Below are 22,454 nucleotides of genomic sequence, written 5' to 3' on the forward strand. Positions count from 1 at the left end.
CTCAGCAAACTGCTCCGACCACTTCACCGGCCTCGACAAAGTTCTCCTCCATCGGTCGAGGCCGAGTCTAACCCTAGGGGTTGGGTGAGGCAGAGTCGAATCCTTTTCACCCTCGGGCGAAGCGGAGCCGCTGGTCGCTCTCGGGCGTCGGGCGAGGCGGAACAAAGATCCCTATTGCTTGGGTGAGGAAGACAGCCGGGCTCTTGTCCGTTCGGGAGCTTTTGACATTGTGCGGCAACGCAGGCTCCGGTGGGCTTCTTGCTTGGCTAGGGTGTGCGCGGTGCATCTCTTGTCACGGCGGAGCTAGACGAGGTGTCAACTTTGCCATTACCGTGACGTAGAAGACGCGGTGGTCTCGCCATGGTTGTGCTCTCAGCCATGGTGAGCGTGCCCGTGCATGTGTGCTCCTGCTCTGATGTACATCGTCATGGCTGGGGGTCCTCCTTTTGGCTGATGGCAGTGCGCACGGCGCATCCAGGGTCTCAGCAAGCGTGGTTTTGGCGGTCTCCCTAACTAACCAGTTGGGCTAGGCCGGTGCTCAAAGCTCCAGCAAGGTCTCGATCGTGGCGGTATACGTTCCATTTGGCTAGGGAGGTGGTCTCAGTGAAGATGGCTCACCGTAGGGTTTGTGGTGGTAGGATGGCGGTGTGGTGGCGAGGTGGGGCCGTGATGAGGTGTTGTAGTGCCATGCCGAGCAGCTACGTCGCTGTAGCTGATCGGGGCGGGGCTCCTGGCTCCAGCAAGGTCCTCTCCGCAGTGGCTTCCTTCTCCGCGCCACTCCTCCTCTCATCCCTCGGCTTAGTGTACTAGTGCGAACCGCACGGCGACGGTGGGGTGTGGTGAGGTGCTAGGGTTCGGGGCTCCTCCTTTTATAGGCGAAACTCCAGGCTCCAATGGCGGATGGCTAGTGATGCGTGCGGCGCATCCGATGGCTATCGAGCGGTAGCGTAGGCGCGGCGCAAGGGGAGATAGGGCCATGCTCCTTGCGTGACCCCCTGGCCCACACCTGCCACGCTGGTCAGCTTACGGTCGCGTAGGCGGTTGAGGCGTGGGTGAGGAAGACGACACTATAGGCGGGGTGGCTGACAGACGGGGTCCCGCGAGCAGTGGCTGCGAGCAAGGCGGATGGGGGCGCGGGCATGGGCGACACGCTGGGCTGCTCGTGGGCCGGTCACACGGTCGCGTGAGTTGGCCTACGCGCGTTGTAGGGCTGGCTTGCAGGCTGAGTAGGCCGTGTCGGCCTACGAGGCCTTCTTCTTTCCTTTTTAATCATTTATCCTTAGGTTTGAATAATAATTTCTTTATGGAGTGTTTCCTTAAAGGAGTTTTCAAGCATTACATTAAAGCAACTGAAAATCCAAATCACCATGTGAGTTGACAATATATGCCATGTTTCATTTGTTAATAATTAAATACACATGATAACAAATGACATGCCATGCTCATGAAATTGTCTAATTGGGTTACTTCTAATGCAACGCCTAGGGTTGGCTCCTACAGTGTCACTCATCATCATCATATGGGAGTTTTGAGAAAAAATTTTGTAGTTGGTATTTTTGGTGTATGGATTTTTTGGTTGTTACATTAATGCTTCTAGATCTTCAATGTAGTTTGTCGGAAGGTCAAAACCGATCATACAGTACCCTGCATAAGATACAAAAGTAGACAAAATAAGGGTAACTCTGCTTGAGCAGAGGTGAATGGTTTATCTCGATCACATCAATAAGTTTAACTTTATCAATACTTCCTATGCTAGTTACCTTCCCCGGCAACGGCGCGAAAAATACTTGTTGGTGTTTATTAACGTGTCACTTGTTTTAAGTACTTAGCCACCTTTTATAAACTGGTACCTCCTAGCTTTACTAGGTTGTCATCCCTAGTGATGATGCCAGAGATATGTGTTGGTACTACATAGTATTACTAGAATAACACTAAGCAGTTCTTATCAACACAAGTGACTAGACAGAATATATATATCTATTAATATAAAGTATCTGCAAGCGCACAGATAATATACCATTGTAGCATTTTACCCGAGGGTATTTGAGGTATCGTTATTTATATTTTTACCATTGGGAAGGTCTAGCATGGGCATGTATTGATAACTTATACTATTGAAGGAGAAATAAACCATAGCCAATACTCTACTCATAACAGGATAAGTCATAGGATAAGATATGTATAAAGGATAAGTTTAATAGTGATAAATCACTTAGAGCACTCCTTTCTATAGTATTAGCATGGTCAGGTAGAGTATTAGAGGAATAATTCCTAAGTCATTCTTAATTACAAGTCATAGCATACATTTGATTAGTGCAATTACACCTAGTAATCATTGTTAAGATCATCATCATATCTACACAGAAGAGATATTACTAAGGAAGATTGAGGGTAGAGCTCGTTCTATCTTCGTAATCGGACCCTACGTGCACCTATATTCGGGGAATGGACTACAAAGGACTCAATGGGAGTGTCACATCCATGATCTACCACATGACCTAGAATATAGGGTGTATCCGCACGTAAACAACGTATAAGCACCACGCTTACACAATGTCGACCACCCACCCATGGATCCCTAGAGTGAGCGCTATACGAACTTGTGCATAAACATGATAATAATCTAACTATACTAAGCATATAATCAAAGTAGACAATGAACATCATAAAGAAGAACATGAATAAGATAAATACTAATGTTGTCATAACAATTGTAACTAGTATATAAAAATAATAGAGAAACAAGAGAGAGAGGGGTACAATGTTTATACTAGACCACACTCTTGACAAGATCAGGAATCCAAGCGAAGTCCTGCTTGCCTCCCTCTAGATCTATTCTAACTAGCTATGCTATGGAGGAGGAAGAGCTCTGAGGAGATTAGGGTTTCTATCTTCTAATGACTTGATGACTTATGATTATGCCTAGGGGAGAGAGGCAGGGGCTGGATTATATAGTCCTAAGGGTCCAACATGAGCCCTTGATCAAACCGACTTAAGCAACGACGTAGATGCATCCTAAGAGGCGGTGGGGAACCGACATAGCAACGAGGAGGCTGACAGGTGGGCCCAAGGGCCAGGCAGCCTGCAGGTAGGGCCAGCCAGCCCCACATGTCAGCGTCTTGCCCTCCGCTTCGGTGTGGAGTCCTCCTGAGTCCTCTAGAACCTTCTGGTGTCCGTTTCATGGTGGATAAGCGCAATTAAATCTGACATGTAGGTCCACCTTGACGATTTTCTGATTAAACCATGCTGGAAACACATATTCACCAAAACTCAGTGGAATTTATTAGTTCAAACCCCTAAACCTTCATTGGTGATTATATTGATGCCCTTATACATGTTTATTTAACAGCTTATAATGGTTGTTAACTACCATCAACAACGGTAATGTAAAGAAAGAGAGCAAGATGGTTATACCGCCGAGTCGAGGAATGAACCAATCAATCACAAGAATGAAGACCAATCACCTCAGAATCAAATGATGACACAATGATTTTTTTTACTGAGGTTCACTTGCTTACCGGCAAGCTAGTCCTCGTTGTGGCGATTCACTCACTTCGAGGTTCACGCGCTAATTGGCATCACACACCAAACCCTCAATAGGGTGTCGCACAATCAACACAAGATGAGGATCACACAAGCCACGAGCAATCTACTAGAGTACCTTTTGGCTCTCCGCTGGGGAAAGGTCAAGAACCCCTCACAATTACCACGATCGAAGCTAGAGACAATCAACAATCTCCACTCAATGATCCTCACTGCTCCAAGCCGTTTAGGTGGTGGCAACCACCAAGAGTAACAAGCGAATCCCACAGCGAAACACGAACACCAAGTGCCTCTAGATGCAATCACTCAAGCAATGCACTTGGATTCACTCGCAATCTCACAAACATGATGAATCAATGATGGAGATGAGTGGAAGGACTTTGACTAAGCTCACAAGGTTGCTATGTCAATGCAAATGGCCTAAGAGAGTGAGCTTGAGCTGGCCATGGGGCTTAAATAGAGGCTCCCTCGAAATAGAGTTGTTGGTTCTCTACCCTTAGCTTTCACGGGGTGACCAGACGCAAAAGTCACACTGACCGGACGTAGGCCCCCAGCGTCCGGTCGTAGATCTTCGTCCATGTGTCCCCAGGATTCAACGTCAGCCGCCTGATCCCAATGGTCGATTCTCAGCGCCCTCGCGGTTAAATGATGATCGGACGCTCTCCAGTCCTAGACCGGACGCGCCGCTCTCTACTGCGCCTCAGCGTTAGGTCGATTCCAGTAAGGGTCCAGAGATCAAAAACTGAGACCGGACGCAGCCCCGAGTCCGGTCCTCTTTGGCTCTCGTTCTTGCACACGTCAGCGTACGTCACAGGCGATCGGACGCACCTCCGTCGAGTCCGATCACCATTTGGACCAGAGTCCAGGTCAGTCAACCGAGCACGCCCCCCTTATGCGCGTCACTGACCGGACGCTACCTCCGAGTCCAGTCACTGCCAAAGCAGCGTCCGGTCACCTCGGGACAGCACCTTCAAGTCTAAAACTTCGCCACCCTTGCTCAACCGTGCTAACCACTAATTGTATCACCTTGTGCACGTATGTTAGCATATTTTTATAAATATTTTCAAAGGTGTTAGCACTCACTAGAATCTAAATTCATAAGCAATGAGTTAGAGCATCTAGTGGCACTTTGATAACCGTATTTCGATACGAGTTTCACTCCTCTTAATAGTACGGCTATCGATCCTAAATGTGATCATACTCGCTAAGTGTCTTGATCACCAAACAAAAAGCTCCTATAGAATATCACATTTGCCTTGACCTTTTTGTTTTTCTTTTTCTTCTTTTTCAAGTCCAAGCACTTGATCATCACCATGGTCACACCATCATCTTGATCTTCATCATTGCTCTATCACTTAAAATAGTGCCACATATCTTATAATTACTTAGATAAACTAGGTTAGCACTTAGGGTTTTATTAATTCACCAAAACCAAACTAGAGTTTTCACCGGGCCATCGGGACGGCATACAAACACGCCCCAGTGACATTTGGCATTGCGTGCTGTATCATCCTCGGTTTTTTTAGTCTGAGAGCTTGTTTGGAAGGTCGGTAATCAGCCAAAAAAAACTCTGTAAATTGCAGGCACGTATATTTTTTCAGCCCAAGCTGAAACATGCTATTTGGATGACTAGTTAGGCCACTAATATTACCCCTGGTTTGAGCCAAAACAGGCGTAAAAAAATAATCGCCTCCCAAGACCCGGAAAAGAAAACGACAAGTATCGGGGAGGAGTCTGCTCGCTCGACTCCTCTGTCCTGTTCGTCTCCAAACCTGCTGAGGACGGAGGGGAGATCCCATCTATGGCGCCCGGGAGCAAATCCATGCTGATGGCGAGACAATCCATGGTAGTGGAGACCAAATCCATGACGACAGCATCCGCAATTGCGCCGACAAGGAGGATCGGAGGAGTAGATGCGGCGACCGATGCTGAAGATGTCGAACTGGAAGTCGGCGCGGTGGTTGCGTTCATGGAGACAGCGGCGGGCGGAGGAGCTTTGAGGGCGGCAGCGACCGGCGAGTGGGCTGCGGCGTGCCGGCGCTGCTGCGGAACCTGCACTCCTGCAGTTGCTCGCGGCCGACGAGGTCGATCACGCTGACGCCGCTGCGGTGGAACCTGCATTCCTGCAATTGCTTTCGCCGACAGCCTATCAGTTTGTTACGAAGTTTGAATCCTCGTTCTTGCGTTGATTTGTCTGTGCATGCAAGCTCGAGTTCTGCTGATCTCGTGCTCATTCCAGTAGCTGCGGATTTCAATATTTCTCACTTCATGAACCGTTATGATGTGAAGATTCACTTCGCTGAGCCAAACAGCATTTTCAATGTTGTAAAACATTCGAGGGGTTTTCTTGTGCACAATAAATTACAAGTGTATTGTATTTACAGGTGCATAAAATTTCAAAGCATCCAAACAGGGCCTGATTATTTCATGCCATTACTCCTACTCATTAGGATGCAGGAACCTCCTTTTCAGGAAGCATCGTGGACGAAGCTCCTGGCCGGTTTGCGCCTGCTGCCTCCTTTGCAGCTCCACAGACCACACCACTTACTGCAAAGCGCGCGCGCGCGGGATCAGTCAATTCACCTGCGTATTTCTCTCTCTTTCTTTCTCTCCTTTAAGCCATTCCGACTGAAAAAGAAAAAGGAGACCCTGCTGATTGCCGGGCATGCCCAGTACAAAGCAGAGATTCAGATAACTCCAGGAATTGTGTACAGCGCAGGAAGGAGCTGTAGCAATTCTGAAGAAAACGACCAATTTGAATAGTCCTACGTTTTCAAGGCAGTTTTCCGTCGTCCGGACAAGCTTGGCACTTTGGCAGATTCTACTACTACTCCTGCTGTCCTGCGAGGAGGAATAGAGGATCAGAGAAGGCTGTAGCAAACGGCTGGCTTTGAACAGTAGTTCATTAGAAAAAGGTCACGCTTTGGATAAAGCTAGATGGGCGACAACGCTTCTCCAGCTGGGAGAAGAAGGTTGCAAGCACTACTGTATTGGTCTATATCCTCTCGCCGTGCACTCTCTGTGCAATGCGATTTGTTTCGCTGAAAAGCTAGTACTGTTTACTAATTTTTTTTTAGAGAAAAAAAAACTGTTCGTTTGTCGAAAAAGTATAGCTCATAACACAAACGAACAGGGCCAATTGTAAACACATGATTGATAAATTGAGCTTGCCTTGGCAGGTGACTAGGGGAGAGACAGAGAGAATTGCAGCCCTTCGATCTGCGAAGGGATAAAGATGCATTCGGCTGAGCACGGAGTGTTCGCGCACTTACGTGGCAAAGCTGCTATATCCTGTTACGGAGACTGGCTGGATGGACGTGTTTTTCCATCTGCAGAAGAAAGACGGAAGGAGCATGGGCTGGTCCGGCTCCAGCTAGAGTTCTTCTGCGAGACCACGGACTTGCGATCATGCCATCCGCGTCCGGGCCTCCCGGGTCGGCGCCAACAAATGGTCGTTCGCCGTCCCTTGACAGCAGGCGCCTGCCGATATGGCAATATGCACAAATGGCAGGCAGGCAGCTGCGGAGCAGAGCAGGAGCAGCAGTCGGCCTGGCCGTCCCATGAAGGGCGGCACAAACATCCAACAGGCCTGGCGCCCATCGGTCAGCAAGGGCGGAAAATCGGTGGCGAGAGGCGTGGGCCGAGGTGGCGCCTCACATGATATGGGACATGATGGATGGCTGTTCAGATGTGCAGAATTGACCAAGGGTCTGTTCCACCAAATTCTCAACTTTAACACCATGTAAAAAGAAGATTCCTCGTCACATCAAACTTACAGTACATGTATGGAGTATTAAATGTTGACGAAATCAAAAACTAATTGCACAGTTTGGTTGTACTTTGCGAGACGAACGTTTTGAGCCTAATTAGTCAACGATGGGATAATTGTTGCCCAATAAAAACAAAACATTACTGTACCTAACTACCGTGATTCTGCCGCCGCCGAATCGGGCCAACTAAACGAGGGCCAAGGCTTTCCATGATCCTGACACCGGCGACCTGTGATCTCAAGTCTGAACACACTGGAGTACGATGAGCTATGGACCCAGGTGGGCCTCACATGCTCGTGAGGGCAGGTTTATATATTCAGCCTGATCGCTTATATATTCAGCCTGTTCGCTTGTTTGTAAACGATCGTAAATATTTAGTCGGGAATAGTGTTTTTTTCTCACACCAAACCAGCCAGCAGTAAATAATTCACGATCGTTTACGGCCTCCCGAACAGGTTGATTATCTGCAATGGTTCTTTACAGTACTCGTGAGGGCAGGACTGAACAGGATAGCACAAAGGTCATGCAGTGCTCTAGGAGTAGATGACATTTCTCCTGTTGATTCTAAAAATGTCCTCCCAAGTACAGTAAGTGCCCATTTGGATTGCAGGATAGGTATAGAATAGGAAAAGGAAAAACTCAGGAATTAAAATGGCACACTCCTCTAATCTTATGGGATTTGAAAACAAAGGAAAGTGCCTCTGGCAAGAGCTTAGGTGAAACACAGGAATTTTATACGCCAATTGGGAGTTTGAACAGCTAGCCATTGCATTCAAAGCACCAAACTAACAGATGGCCTAAAGCGGCCCCATCCTCGAGAGCCGCTAATTGCCGGTAACAGCAAGTATAATAGCAGGCTATAAGTAGGTTGAATGCTGAAATGGAGGAGAGAGGAGATGAGAGGAGAGAGGAGATAAGCTGGTTGTAAGCTTACAGCCGGTTTAGACATAAGAACCGAAAAACTCTGTGAGAGACATATGAGTCATGTATTAATGTTGAAGAGCTAACTATTATATAAGTGGACTGAACGGTAGAATGCAAGGATCCTTACCGCCAACAGAGGCTTGCACCTGCCGACGCCCAGCCTGTGGGACCCCCTCTTTGGTCATTGTTATCCACAAGCTCCAGCCTGTGGGACCACCTCTTCGGTCATTGTTATCCACACGCTCCTGCCGAGAATTTTTTTAATTTTAACCTTTTTTCGAAACTAATTTTAAATTTAACACGTTTGATTTTTTTTTAAAAAAAACTAACACTTTTAGCTGTGCCTATTGCCCTGGCGCGGCCAAATGCCTGTGTCGCGCCATGCATGGTGGCGCGGCAGAGGGTTGACGTGGCGGCAACCAGGAGCGATGACCGCTGACGGGACAGGGCCTGCCGCGCCACCCATCTTGGTGCGGCAGTGTCGCGCCAGGGGTCATGGCATGGCTGGGCCAAATAAAACCCCGCAGCCAGTCATGCCAGCCTGAGCAGCAAGCCTGCCCGCCGCCAACCCGGCGGTACCTGGACGGTTTAATCGGAACGCGTCGCGCCAGTGGTGGGAGTTGTTGTAAGTATTGTTTGACGTAAAATAAATAGTAAATTTATTTCTATATTTTGTTAAATTTTTCAACGCTGAATAGAGAAATTCATAAGGCAATTAATATTTTTTCCGTCTTTCATAATACGGTTAAACATCATGTTAACTAATCGATTACGAAAAATTGGATCGGATTGAAATGAATATTTTTTGAAAGCCGTTTTTTAACTAGTTGCTACTTAATCTCGCAAGCAGTGATGTCGCGACGCATTGAAACAAATATGAAGCAAATAACATAAGTTGACAAGCTGCCACGTAAGTTTGACTTAAGTTTGATATAACATAACCAAATAAGCCTGCAAGTTTTGGACCCCAATAATAATTTGACCTAACAAACTAAGACCCGGGAGTGTAAGGATTTCTCGGACGCCTATGTCTCTTCGGATTTATTGGCAACACAATGGGAGTGTAGCCAACGTCGGTGTGGTCACGTCACCGGTGCGTATGGCTCGTACCCTGCAAGTATGTGATATGCACGATTACTTAGAATTCTTTGTGATCGTTAGTTCATGTAGCCTACGTATTTAGAGAAACTACCTTTGTTAGTACCTGTGATGCTTCTTGGGTGCCAAGCAGGGCACCACCTAGCTGAGACATACCGATCTCGTTCTGTGGCCAATCTTCCCACTCGTCGTCGTCGTCCTCCTCAATTGCAGGGTCATTTCCAGCGCTATAATGTGGTGGTGTACGCACTGCGGAAGTGGCACCTGTCGTCGACTGAGAAGAGCCGGCTGGCGTCCTCAAAGAGGCTGAAGACGTACCACCTGACTATGCTGAGAGTGACGGTTCCTCATAAGGAGTGTCCATGCAGCTCAACTTTTGAGCTAGCTTCCTGCAGCTCTTCTTCACCTTCTGCATAAATAGACGTTAAAGTTAGCGTATTTCACAAACGCATATACACTAAAGAAACAATTTCGGAATAGACTAGTTTATGTTTACCTCCACAAAAGCCTCGAGAACGCTTGGCCCCTGCCATCTAGACTCGTGAAGCCGGTACGCTGCTTCGTTGGACAGTCTCGACAATTGTGTCGCCTGGGTTTAGAAACGCGGTTGAACATTTTTAGTATACATAATTAATACCAAATGGATAACAAATTATACCATTTAAGTATCTTACCACGTTTCTTTGTAGCGGGGCTCTTTGTAGCTGTGTGTCCTCTCTAGTGGCAACGTCGTACACATCTTCGATCATATCTTCCTCCGAGTCCTCGTCAATCGCCTCCTCAGTGTACGGGGCTTGATATGTATCCTCGTAGACCTATGAAGCCAGCGTAGGTACTCATCGAAGGTGTGCTGGTCGTGTGGAGGACCCGCATGGACCGGCTATCGTTCCCTGGTCTCCCATAAGTGGATATACGCGTTGTGTGTCATGCGTCAATCTTTGGTCTTGTACCTCTTCCTGCGGTCAAACCTACAACAAAACGATGTTAGTTCTACCACACACACCTCTGGATTGTAACTCTATTATTAATAAGTAACGCACCCATGCAATACTTGGTTGGTGGAGTAAAGCGGTGGTGGGTAGCCTGTCAATCTTTCAAACTATCTGCAGACCCTGATGGGGTAGTGAATCTCGACCACATGGAAGAAAATAAGAGGGACGTTGCAGCGATACTCCTCTGACTCGTCCCTAGTGACATGACTGAAATAGTTCTGGAACTCCAGAGCATCCCAAGGACACCAATGCACCTGAACATTTCATAATTGAGTTAGGTTGTGATATAGTGTAGATCGAACAAGACACATGTATGATAGTAAAAAGAGCGTAACCTGGTGCTATGTTAGGACGTCGAGACCGTCCGTGTACTCCCTGTACTTGCATCTCGCATTCCCTCTAACTAACTATGATTCCGTCTAGATAAACAGAGCTGTAGGGAGTGTATCCTACCCATTCCATTATTGCATTGAACACGATAATGAATTAGCCATTAATAAACTCATCATATGTAACCATATCGAAGAATATAATGAACCTAAGTACTTACCGGTAAACCCATATTAAGAGGCCTCCCAACGGGCCATCGTTCCCAACACTAAACCTAGAGTAGGTACAAGCAACCCCCAAGGTTCGCATACCCTGAGGTGCGACGGCAGGCAACGCATAGCTGTCAATACGTCCATGCCAGGACAGCGCTGCCCTAGCTGTACGTCGCTATGTTCTCCCATGGCTGGCATAGTATGTCAAGGAAGATCCAGCTGATGGTGTTGCCCGAGGCGTCTGGAAAGAGGAAAGCACCAAGAAAGTGCCAGAGCTATACTCGAGCGAACCTATTGATCTGAGCCTCCTTAGCCTATGGGTCCAAGTAATCAAAGCGCTCCGTGATCCAAGACGACGAAACACCAGAAGTTTTCCTGAAATTTACCAAAGAAAATGAGACCCGATGGCTGCAGGAAAGCGATGCAAATATTAAATATGCTTGAATTTCTCACTTATTTTTCTTGGAAGCCTCGTCGTCCGGTGGAACAAATCCAGTAAACTGAGCCACCAGCTCCCTCCAGTGATCGTTGTCAACTATCCCTGTCACTGGAAGTCCCCCCAACCGAAGGCCTAAAATAGCCTTCACGTCCTGCAATGTCAAGGTCATCTCGCCACAAGGTAGGTGGAACATATGGGTCTCAGGCCTCCACCTATTACAAGAATAGAACGGCTGTTAGTTGCCTCAAATTTGTTACAAGAAAGTTTACGTACAAAGAATGCACTCGTACCTGTCTACAGCTACGGTAAGTAGTGCTGGGTCAAGGGGCGGAAGACCGTGGTTGACAACACGGACAAGCTCGAGGAAGCCGACACGCCGTATGTACGGCACGTAACGCTCGTCCCACTGGTGTGCTCTAGTGTGCGTGCGGGGCCTCAAAGGAGGCAAGGCCACCTCTGTGTCGTTGTCACTCAAGATGTGTGCTCGGTGCTGGTCGTCGTACTCCACCTCAAGAATGGGGTACAACGGATGCTGCATGGGATGGGCCATCCTATTATAAATTGATAAACAAAGCGTTAGAGTACTCAAATTAACAAAATTCAAATTAACATTATATAGCATTGCAAAGTAAAATATTCACTCTAACCCAAAATAAATTAACACAAGGATAGGATAAACAAGCGCACAAAAGAGGTAAAGCCCGATGGTCATGTGCTAGGGACGTGGATAGAGGCTAGAGATCGTAGTACGACAAAGCCAACTAAGAAGCGAGGGAGCCAGTTACGCTCAGCGTTACGGCCACGGTGGGATGAACCTACGATCGAAACATTCGAATGGAATACGATCACTCGACCGGCTCGCTACAATCCCTAACTAAATAACTAACTATAAACTAAATAATAACCGGATCTACCAGTGACAACCACATCGCTACAATCCCTAACTAAATCAATAACTACAAACTAAATAACAAATACCTAATCAATCCCTAAACCTAAAATCCTAACCTAAAAACTAAAAACTACATACGTATATCACAAACTAATTATGCTAAAACAATAATAATCATAATAACATTAAACCGAGAGGGAGGTACCTTAGGAGCGGGCGGCCTCGACGCGCCGAGGTTCAGTGGCGTGGACGGCGCGGGTGCTGCGAGGGCGAGGGCCGCCCAAGTGGCCGGGCGTGGCCGGCGAAGGGCGCTGGAGGCGGGCGCGGCGTGGGCGCTGGGCAGGCGCGGGTGCTGGAGGCGAGCGATGGCCGGCGGCGGGGCGCGTCGGCTGGCTGGCGGCGTGGGCAGGCGGGTGTAACACCTCAGGTGTTATGCAAGCATTTAGGCACTGCAAATCATGCATATTATGCATCATCAAGCATCCTAATCATACATGCCTAATCATGTAAATAATAACCGAAACAATGCTTTGAAACATATGAAACATGCTCAGTGAAACATGAATGTTGCATACACTTATTTAGAGTTATTTTTGCCCTAATTATGCTTGCTAGGTTAATAAAACATGTTTGGCTATAATTGTAAATCATCTAGAATTATTTAGCACAATTTTTGGAGCAAAGTTTGTATTCAAACTTTTGACAAAATATGCTTTTGAAATTATTATTGAAAAGGGTCAAAAATCCTCTCTATTTAGCTTTTACTTCCCAATTCAAAATCTATGCAAAATTTTTAGTTGGTCCCTAAAGCAAAGTTGTAGAGGATTAAATTCTAAGCAACTTTTATTTTTGGGTCATTTTCAAAAGAAGACATTTTCTTGCTCAAATGGTACTTGAAAACTGATATTTGAAAATTCATTGAAACTAGAATTGGAAAAATTGTTTATCTCTTTTAACGGGCCGCCGCCTCACTTCTGGCCCATCAGCCGAAAGCTGGCCCAGCGCTCCTCACCGCGCCCGCGCCTTCGCCTCGGCCCAGCCCACTTGCCAGCCCCGCGCGCTGTCTTCTCCCCCAGCCCCCCCCCCCCCCCCCCCGTGCGGACGCGTCCAACCGCGTCAGGCGTGCCACGCCGCGTGGCGAGCGCATGCCGGCGACGCCGGCCGGGTGGCGTCCCGTGGCCCCTGCGAGCACACGCCTCGCTCGTTTTCAAGCCCCAGTAGCTCCGCTTCTCCCAGCATTCCCCATTTTCCTCTCCCGCGCTGCATCTCTCCCTCGCCCCGCACCGAGCTCTGCTCGCGCCGCCCTCGCCACCGCAGCTCCACTGGCGAAATTGGCCGTCGGTGGTCCACCGTTCGCCCACAATCGCACGCACATCACTTCGCCTCACTCTCCGACACCCGGTGCTCGCTGCAGGGTCACCATTTGAGCAAGGTAAAGCCACCTTGAGCGGTTTCGCCGCCGTCGATCATGGCGTCGTCGCACTTGACCTCGCCAGTGGAAAGGGCTTCCCCGTTCCTTCTCCTATCCCCTTGAGTCACCTTCTCATGTTTCGCCATCTTCTTGTGGACCCAGCGACGCGCTCCTTCTTGTCCGGTCATGGCCGGCAATGGCCATCGGCCCGCTGGCAGCTGCCACACTGCCATGGCACCTGGAACGTCGGCGTGGCGTGGCTGTCTCGCCTCGGCCCTTGCTGGGCCAGGTCGGCCTTGGGCCGAAGCCCTGAGTCAGGTCGTCGCCCCTTTCCCTCCACTCGGATACTCAGGCCAAAAGCGACCGTGGGCCAGTCGTTCTCATGGGCCGGCCCAGTAGTAATAGGAAAGATGTTTTCGATTTTTCTTTTATTATTTGGGAAGAGAAATACTTTGGAAAATGTTTGTGTACTCATTTTTGCTCCAAAAATGGTGAAATAAATTTTGTTGTGATCCTCATGACTAGATCTAGGGTTTAAAAATATTGCATGTCAGTTTGGTGACACTTTTCTGTGGAGTTTTATTTAATCATTGAAATTGTTGTTTTCTTGAGAAAGGCATAATAAATCATAGAAAGATCAGAAAAATATGATTTCAAAGTTTGTTACTCTTCTTGTGTAATGTACTTTCTAGGAAAAATATATGCCATGCATGTCCTGTAGAAAAATTATGAGGTGTAGTTCAAGTGCCTTTAATGGCTGATTTTTGTTATTTTTGCTAGAGAGCAAAATTTGTATAAAACATGCATGTGATAATTTTTGTACAGTGATTATTTACTATTTAGAACCTAGGAAAAATACTAAATATGTTGTTTGACACTTTTCATAATACAAAGTATTTTCATGCTCATAATTAGGTCCAAGCTTGTCATTTTTGTGTAGGCTAATCCACTTATCCAAATGCCATAAAAATTTGATGGTAGACTACTTAGGGTAGTACTGTGCTATGGTAATTTTCTAAGATTTTTCTATGCTATAAAAATAGATGTTGCTATTCAAACCTATTATTAATTAGGGTTTAATCAAATGTTGCTTTATGCATGATTAAGAAATTAGTGAAGCTTTGGTGTATCTTTGAAGCATTTAATGAGATGTGTTGACTTAGCATATTAGTAGTAGAAGAGAATGCAGTAGATGACATGTGCTTGTAGTACATGTTCTTGGATGATGTTGACTACCTTGCATGCAAGCATATTCATTGTGTTCATTTCATCCAATGCACCTTTTGCATAAGCACTTACGTACCTGCATCATACAGGATCGCAAACCGAGAGCCCGGTCATCATACCCGAGGAGCCCGAGGAGCAGCTCGAGGTGCAGCCGCAAGAAGTGACTGAAGCGGACGAGGAGGACGTTGAGGAACTTCTAGAGTGCCCCGATCACCGCCCGAGCTCCTTCGAGAGAGGCAAGCCCCGGAGCATTTTTCTCCCTGGTTTGCGATTATTAATTAATGCTTTACTTTAATTGATGCATTACGTTCAGGAGTTGTTTGCAACCGTTGCTGCATTATACCTTGTCTACCTTTGTTATACTATATTCTTGTTACCCTGGTATCCGTAGTCGAGTCAATGCTTAGCTGGCTTAGACCGGTAGAAGTCAGGTGATTTCCTGTCACCTGCGAGCTATAGGTGGTTACCTAGATCTGCTCGGATAACTATGTAGTCATGGTATAACTAAATGTTAATCTGAAGTTGAGACCGGACGGAGACTTACAGGGTTTTGGACTGTAGTGCTTTCCGTCTGTGTCGATTAAGGACCGACCGTTGTTGGGCCTCGAGTCATGTTGAACGCATGCCTTACATTTAGCTGGTCGAATAACGTACCTTTTGACCGCGAAGCTGGGAGATTATTCGGGCTGAGTGGATTGCCCGCAGCGCACTGTACCAGAGCAGGTGTGGTAGGACATGGGGGCGCGATGATAAGACCGAAAGGCAGTCGGTCGACCTCTGGGTACATGTGGTTCCTGGCAAACTTGAGATTTTTCCTGGATAGTTGACTCGGTGACCGATACCTCACCTTAGCAGGTGAGTGAGATTTGTGTAAGGAATAAATTACCAGCTGGTTAATAATCGATTCGAATCACCATCGTTCACTGAATAGTGAACCCTTGACTTGAGTTACTTCATCGTAGTAATGTTGATGGAACACTTGGACAGTTATAATGGATATGACATTATGGAAGTTGTTAATGATCATTGGTTATCATTATTTGCTTAATCACATGCTTGCTCTAGTATAGGTGCAAATATAGTCGACAGGTTAATAATAATTAACTTGACAATAATGCTTTGGAAATGTTCTTGAAATGCTAAAAATGCCTTTTTGCAAATGAGTCAGCTACCCTACTATAAAGCCCTTCATAATCCTTGGTGTCACTTTATTTTCGGTTATGTCGGGTAAGTCTAGCTGAGTACCTTCTCGTACTCAGGGTTTTGTTCCCACTTGTTGCAGATGGGCAGATGTATTACGGCTACTGTATCAACTGCCTTTATCCTGCGATGGGTGATGCTTAGGACCATGGGCATGGTCATTCCTTACGTCTCGTCTAATGCTTTTGTTGGAGATGATCATTAGCTGGCACTGTACTTGAACTCCGTGTGAGTGTGTGTGATTTTGAACAAATGGCTTCTGCTACTTTTATTTGAACTCGGTTTGTAATAATTATGTTTAAACTCTGATGTACCGGTGGTGCGAACTTTTATGTAATATGTGATGGTGACCGCTAAACTTATTACGATCTTGGCTGGTATGTGAGTTGGTTTGAAATCCTTCGTGATTTCACGGACTACCGGGTTATACGGGCTTAAGTTGGCTAAATCGTCTGCTCTGGCGGGTGATTTTCTTACTTAATTTTATATAATTGGTCGGTTCTGTTACAGCGGGCAGGGCTGCGTGCGGCTGGGAGCTCGGCCGTGGGGTTTTATTTGGCCTAGACGCGCCATGACCCGTCAGCGGTCGTCGCTCCTGGTCGCCGCCACATCAGCCCTGTGCCGCGCCACCATGCATGACGCGACACAGGCATTTGACCGCGCCAGGGCAATAGGCGCGGCCAAAAGTGTTAGTTTAAAAAAAATCGGACGTGTTAGATTTAAAATTAGTTTCGAAAAAAGGTTAAATTTAAAAAAATTCCCTGTCGACGCCCAGGCCAGCAGCCCTCATCCTTGTTTCTTGTCAAAGTCTACCTCCCTGTTTTCGTCTGCTCTGCTCCTGCATCGCCGCCGGCGCCGGGGCAAAGAACGCTCTCCCTGCATTGCGAGCGCTTGCGTTGTGCCATCCTGGCGCCGCAGTCGACATGGCCACGGATCTCCTTTCTGTTGTGTTCTGCGGTGTGAGCTCGAGCATGAGCCGAGCCGGTCACCGCCGGCCCCGGCGCATCTCAAGAGCACGAGGATAGAGAGGTGGTGGGCCGGCGAGCGGAGGGCAAGGGGCACGCAGCCACCACGCTAGATCTGGTTCGTGGGTCGCGCTGCGGACTACTGCCCTCTTCTTCTGCAGCGGAGCAGAGCAAGGCGGAACTAGGCAGCGGGCGGTGGCGACGCAGCACGGGGAAGGAGTGGAGCGGAGGGGGCGGACTTGCAGCGAGACTTGGGCTTAGCGGCGGAGCGCGCGAGTCGTTTCGTTTCGCGCCAGAAAAGTTTCCATGAAGTCCGAGCTCTTGTTTACTTTCCTGTGAAACTGAGCCGTAGGAATCCAATCCTATGAAAATTTCCTCTATCTTTCCTGTGAACCAAAGGCAGGTGTAGGAAAAATTCCAAAGGAATCCAAATCCTATAAAATTCCTTTGTCAATCCTACAATCCAAAGGGGCTCTAAGTATTACTAGATAAACAAGGCGCAGAGTGCAGCTGCCTCCCAACTGTATGCTGTGAACCAGGAAGAACACACATTGTGTTCGTTAAGTAAATCTGAAGGGTGCTTTTGATAGAAACTGCAAGCTCTGTTTTATGGTCATCGATCAGGCAAAGGTCGAACTACACTAGCACTCGCTCTTGGGATCACCACGACGAGTCGACGGCCATACAACCAGGGGACCGACCATTGAATGCTCAGCAGTCAGCGAGTAGCTTGTCCGAGAGACATGTCGTTGATATCAAGTTCCTCATATCGTTTTCCACCTCCTCCGTTTCTTTTTCACCACACCACGTTTAGCATCAGCAACCACAATGTCGCTCAAAAGTAGTCCATAATAAGTAAAATAATACCCTATCAAAAGAAGGATAGATCCAGTGCCGGAGGCTCTCATATAAGTGGGGTCTGGGGAAGGGATAAACCGAGATAAACTTTTCTCCCGCAAAATCTACGGAAAGGCTGCTTTAAATCCACGACCTGGTGACTCAGTGAGACAGTTCTCACCACTGCACAAGGTCTGCCCTTCTAAAATAATACCTACCAATTAGCTAAAATACGATGAGACTAGTCTATAACAAAAGGTACTTATATGCTTATGGATTATCCATACATAATAAAAAATGTTACTTTTTTTCTTTCTCACTCTCTCTTGATCTTGTACACGATTGTAGAGATGAATAAATTTTTATCTTAGATAGGACTCATCTTATAGACTACTTATTGACTAAAATAGAGTGGAGATAAAATAATAGTTATGGACTAATTATGTAGGTCCCATATATATACAGACAAAACAATAGTTCAGCATCCAGGCTGGACTGTAGTACAGAATGAGGAAAGGCACCGGTCAGGTTAGGCTAGTACCGAACATTAATGCGCAATTAAGTGAGTGAAGGACTGTGGTAAGAAGGTTTGGACAGGCTATGGGGTCCCAATATTCAGCTAGGGCAGGACAAGAGATTCTGCACCACTAGTGCATCGCATCGTATCAATAGTGTCTAAGCCCGTGTTTAGTTGCCATTCAAATTCCTTAAAAAGTGCTATAGTTTTTATCATATCGAATTTTACGATACGTGTATGGAACATTAAATATAGACGAAAAAAACTAATTACACAGTTTGGTTGGAAATTGCGAGACGAACGTTTTGAGCCTAATTAGTCAATGACTGAACATTAATTGCCAAATAAAAACGAAAGTGCTACAGTAGCCCAAATTCTAAACTTCAACCAACTAAACATGCGCTAAGTGCATGCAACCTGTTCGCTTGCTCTAATATGATTGTGGATTATAAATTGAAATAGTATTTTTCTCTCACACCAAAATGGTTAGTAGTAAATAATTCACGCTCGTTTATGGTCTGCCGAACAGACTGACGATAGATATAGTAGGGCCTTGTTTAGATCACCTCCAAATTCCAAGTTTTTTCACTCTCTTTCCATCACATTCAATTTTTGGACGCATGCATAGAGCATTAAATGTAGGTAAAAAAATAACTAATTACACAGTTTGGTTGTAAATCACGAGACGAATCTTTTGAGCCTAGTTAGTCCATAATCGAACAAAATTTATCAAATACAAACGAAACGTGCTACAATGTCCAGATTACAAAAATTTACAATCTAAACAAGACCTAGTACTCCTATGATGCAATCCAAATTTACATCTGGTTGCAAGATGAGGCGTAGAATCAACCGCATCCGCACTGCACCCTGTCCTCGAGTCCTTATCCAAAGAAGAAAGGCACTGCAATACTCCAGACAAGTTGCCCGATATCAACGCATCAACGGTTGGCCCATCGCGCTCGTGCTAATCTAGGCCTTGTTTAGATACACTCAAAATTCCAAGTTTTTTCACTCTCTCTCCATCACATCAATTTTTAGCCGTTTGCATGGAGCATTAAATGTAGGTAAAAAAAATAACTAATTGCACAGTTTAGTTGGAAATCACGAGATGAATCTTTTGAGCTTAGTTGGTCCACAATTGGACAATATTTACCAAATAAGACGAAAATGCTACTATTCATCGGGTTGAAATCTTTTCACGATCTAAACGAGGCCCTAGTCGCAGGACACAGCAAACAGCAAACACAATGGAAGCCCTTGTTTAATCGGAGAAATTTAGATTTTGGGGCTACTGTAGCACGTTCGTTTTTATTTAGCAAATAATATTCAAACATGGACTAATTAGGCTCAAAACGTTCGTCTCGCAATTTCCCACCAAACTGTGCAATTAGTTTTTCTTTTCGTCTACATTTAATACTCCATGCACGGGCCACAAACATTCAATGTGACAGATACTGTAACAACTTTTTGGAAGTTGGGACGAAACTAAACAAGGGCGAAATCATCATCTTTCTCAACTTATCTTCTCCAAATTACTAGATAAAGAAAAATGTATACATATACTGCGACATAAGAAAATCTGGAGCCAGACTTCCATATGAGATGATGGTTACATCGCGTCACTGAAATTAATTACATGGTCCTGTCCTGTGTCGGTCATTTGCCGATCAATCAAGTGATTCGTTCACCAGCTGCTAACAGCAGCAGTCTGTATAATAATCCTACCAAAATCTTCTTCTACTGTAATTAAGCTACCGGCTAAAAGAATCCTTCCGGTCCAATTTTGTACTAGCAAAGCAAAGCAAACAAAGAAGGCGATGGATCAGAAGAATGTGGTTCCGCCGAAGCCCCGGTGGAGCAGGTTGTGCGCGATGTTGTCCCTGGCGCGCTTGGCCGTCTCTGACCGCACGGGGTTCTCCGGCGTGGTCTCGTCGTCCACCAGGTCGCAGCGAATGGCCGGGTCCACCTCCTCGCCCCGCAGCTCGCAGATGTTGTGGAGCACGCAGCAGGCGCCCAGCACCACGGGGAGGTCCTGCAGCTTCACCTCGGTGCGCTTCTGCAGGCACGCCCACCGGGCCTTGAGCCGCGCGAACGCCTCCACTGCCACGCGCCGGAGCTCGCCCACCTTCTCGTTGAACGCGTGCTGCGTCCACGTCAGGTTGGGGTGCGTGTACGGCACCAGCACCCAGTCCATGAGCGGGTAGCTGGCGCCGCCCACCAGCCACGACTCGTGCATCATCCCGGCCGCGGCGCGCTGGTGGAGCATCGACTTCTCCAGGACCTGGTCGTCGGGCATGGAGCCCGGCCAGCCGATGCACACGTCCGTGAAGGCGCCGTCGGGCCCCACCACGCCCTGGAGCGTGATGGAGTAGGACGTCTTCTGGTTCCGCTCCGTGTGCCGCCGGTTGAAGTAGGCGGCCACCGAGATCTTGGGCGCGATGATGGGGATGTGGGTGGTGTACATGGCGCCGATCACGCCGGGGACACCCGAGCTGCGCTCGAAGGTCTCCTTGAACCGCGCCGCCGCGGACTCGTCGGGCCACTGCAGGAAGCGCGGCATCAGCACGGACTTGATGGCGGCGCACACCTCCAGGACCAGCTTGTGGCAGGTGGAGATGCCGAGGCCAAAGCGCTTGGACACCAGGCGGAGCGGCTCCCCTGTGGCCAGGCGCCAGATGCAGACGGCGACGCGCTGGCGGACGGGGATGGCGGCGCGGAGCATGGTGTCCTCCTTGGCCACCGAGGAGCCCAGCGCGTCGCAGATCATGTCGAACGTCTCCCGCCCCATCCGGAAGGCGCGCCGGAACTCCTCCTCCGGGTAGTCGGCGCTGTTGCACCGGTCCCACCACGCGCGGGACCGGTCCTTGACCCACAGCCGACGCTGGTGGTGGCCCTGACCCTGCCCCTGCCCCGCGGCGCGACTCGGCGAGCCCGACGCGGAGGACGCCGCCGCCTCCTCCCCGGCCACGACGGCCGCGGCGGCGGCCGACGCGGCGAGCCTGGAGCGCTTGGACCTGGCGGCGGCCTCGGACTCGGCGGTGGCGTCGAAGCTGCTCTCCATCTTGGCGTAGTAGTCCATCATGGCCTGCGACCTGGTGTCGGCGTTGGACTCCAGCAGCGCCAGCTCCCGCCTGGACGCGTCCGCGGCGCCCGCGCGGTCCGCGTGCTCCTCCGCCTCCAGCGCCGCCAGCGAGGTGAGCAGCTTGGCGATGGACCGCTTCTTGCCCTTCTTCTTGACCTCCTCCTCCTCTTCCTCTTCCCCAGCGGCGGCTCCACCGTCGTCTGCTGCTCCGCGCTGCTTCCGGCGCCGGCCGTTGGTCATCCCTGCGGCGTTGGCGTTGGGGTTGGCGCTGGGGTCGTCGAGGGCGAGGGCGAGCGGCGGCGTCACTGAGGCGGCGGCGGCGTCCTGGAGGAAAGAGCAGTAGAAGGCGAAGTCGTCGTCTCCTCCTGCTGCTGCTCCTGCTCCACCCCCACCGCTTGGAGGCCGGCCGTTGGATGGGGATCTCATATACACACACGTCTCCGCCTTATCTCGCGGCCACTACACACGCAAGAGCAGCACAAGCAGAGGCAGCAGAGCCGCGGGCTGAGGCGTCGGCCGGGTCGATCGGTCTCCCGTGCTGGTGGTGGGTGCGCGTCAAAGGCAGGCAGGCAGCGGACGGAATGGAACGGGGAGCCGTGTGTGATTGGCGCGGCGAGGCAAAGGCGATACGGGGAGACCGGTGTGAAAGGGGGCGATATAAATACCCGACCCTTGGATGGTCTGATGTGACGAGGCAGCGCTAGGTGTGAACGCGGCTGGTGAGTTGCTTTTTGGACAAGGAAAGAAAGGAAGGAAGGGGAGATCGACCTGCGCTGCGCATTGCGGCTGGCTGGCTCTGGCTGGCGTCCATCTGATCTGACACCATGCGTGGCGTGGGGCCGCGTGCCGCGGCGCTTCCGGGAGTACGCGGTTTCGCGCAGGCGGGGGCGCGGTGGGGGGAAGGTGGCTGGGGTCGGTAGGCTGGCGCGGCACGACACCGCGTGGACCGGATGGATACTCGCGGCCCGGGGGGCCAGCGCCCAGCGGTCACGCTCGGCGGTGCGCGGTCAAT

General features: G+C 48.7%; 1 protein-coding gene across 1 annotated transcript; it reads right to left on the reverse strand.

The window, feature by feature from the left end:
* Positions 1–19,892: 19,892 nt before the first annotated feature.
* LOC136456165 (protein ALP1-like) lies at positions 19,893–22,083 on the reverse strand. The gene has a single exon (XM_066455950.1). It carries the CDS (start codon positions 21,866–21,868, stop codon positions 20,183–20,185), a length of 1,686 nt encoding a protein of 561 aa, XP_066312047.1. The 5' UTR covers positions 21,869–22,083; the 3' UTR covers positions 19,893–20,182.
* Between the last annotated feature and the right edge of the window lie 371 nt (positions 22,084–22,454).

The sequence above is a fragment of the Miscanthus floridulus genome, chromosome 6 (genome assembly GCF_019320115.1).
Source record: "Miscanthus floridulus cultivar M001 chromosome 6, ASM1932011v1, whole genome shotgun sequence".
In the NCBI taxonomy this organism is placed as follows: domain Eukaryota; kingdom Viridiplantae; phylum Streptophyta; class Magnoliopsida; order Poales; family Poaceae; genus Miscanthus; species Miscanthus floridulus.

Excerpts from the sequence above, each read along its gene's own strand:
- LOC136456165 (XM_066455950.1), bottom strand. The coding sequence starts at position 21,868 with ATGAGATCCCCATCCAACGGCCGGCCTCCAAGCGGTGGGGGTGGAGCA.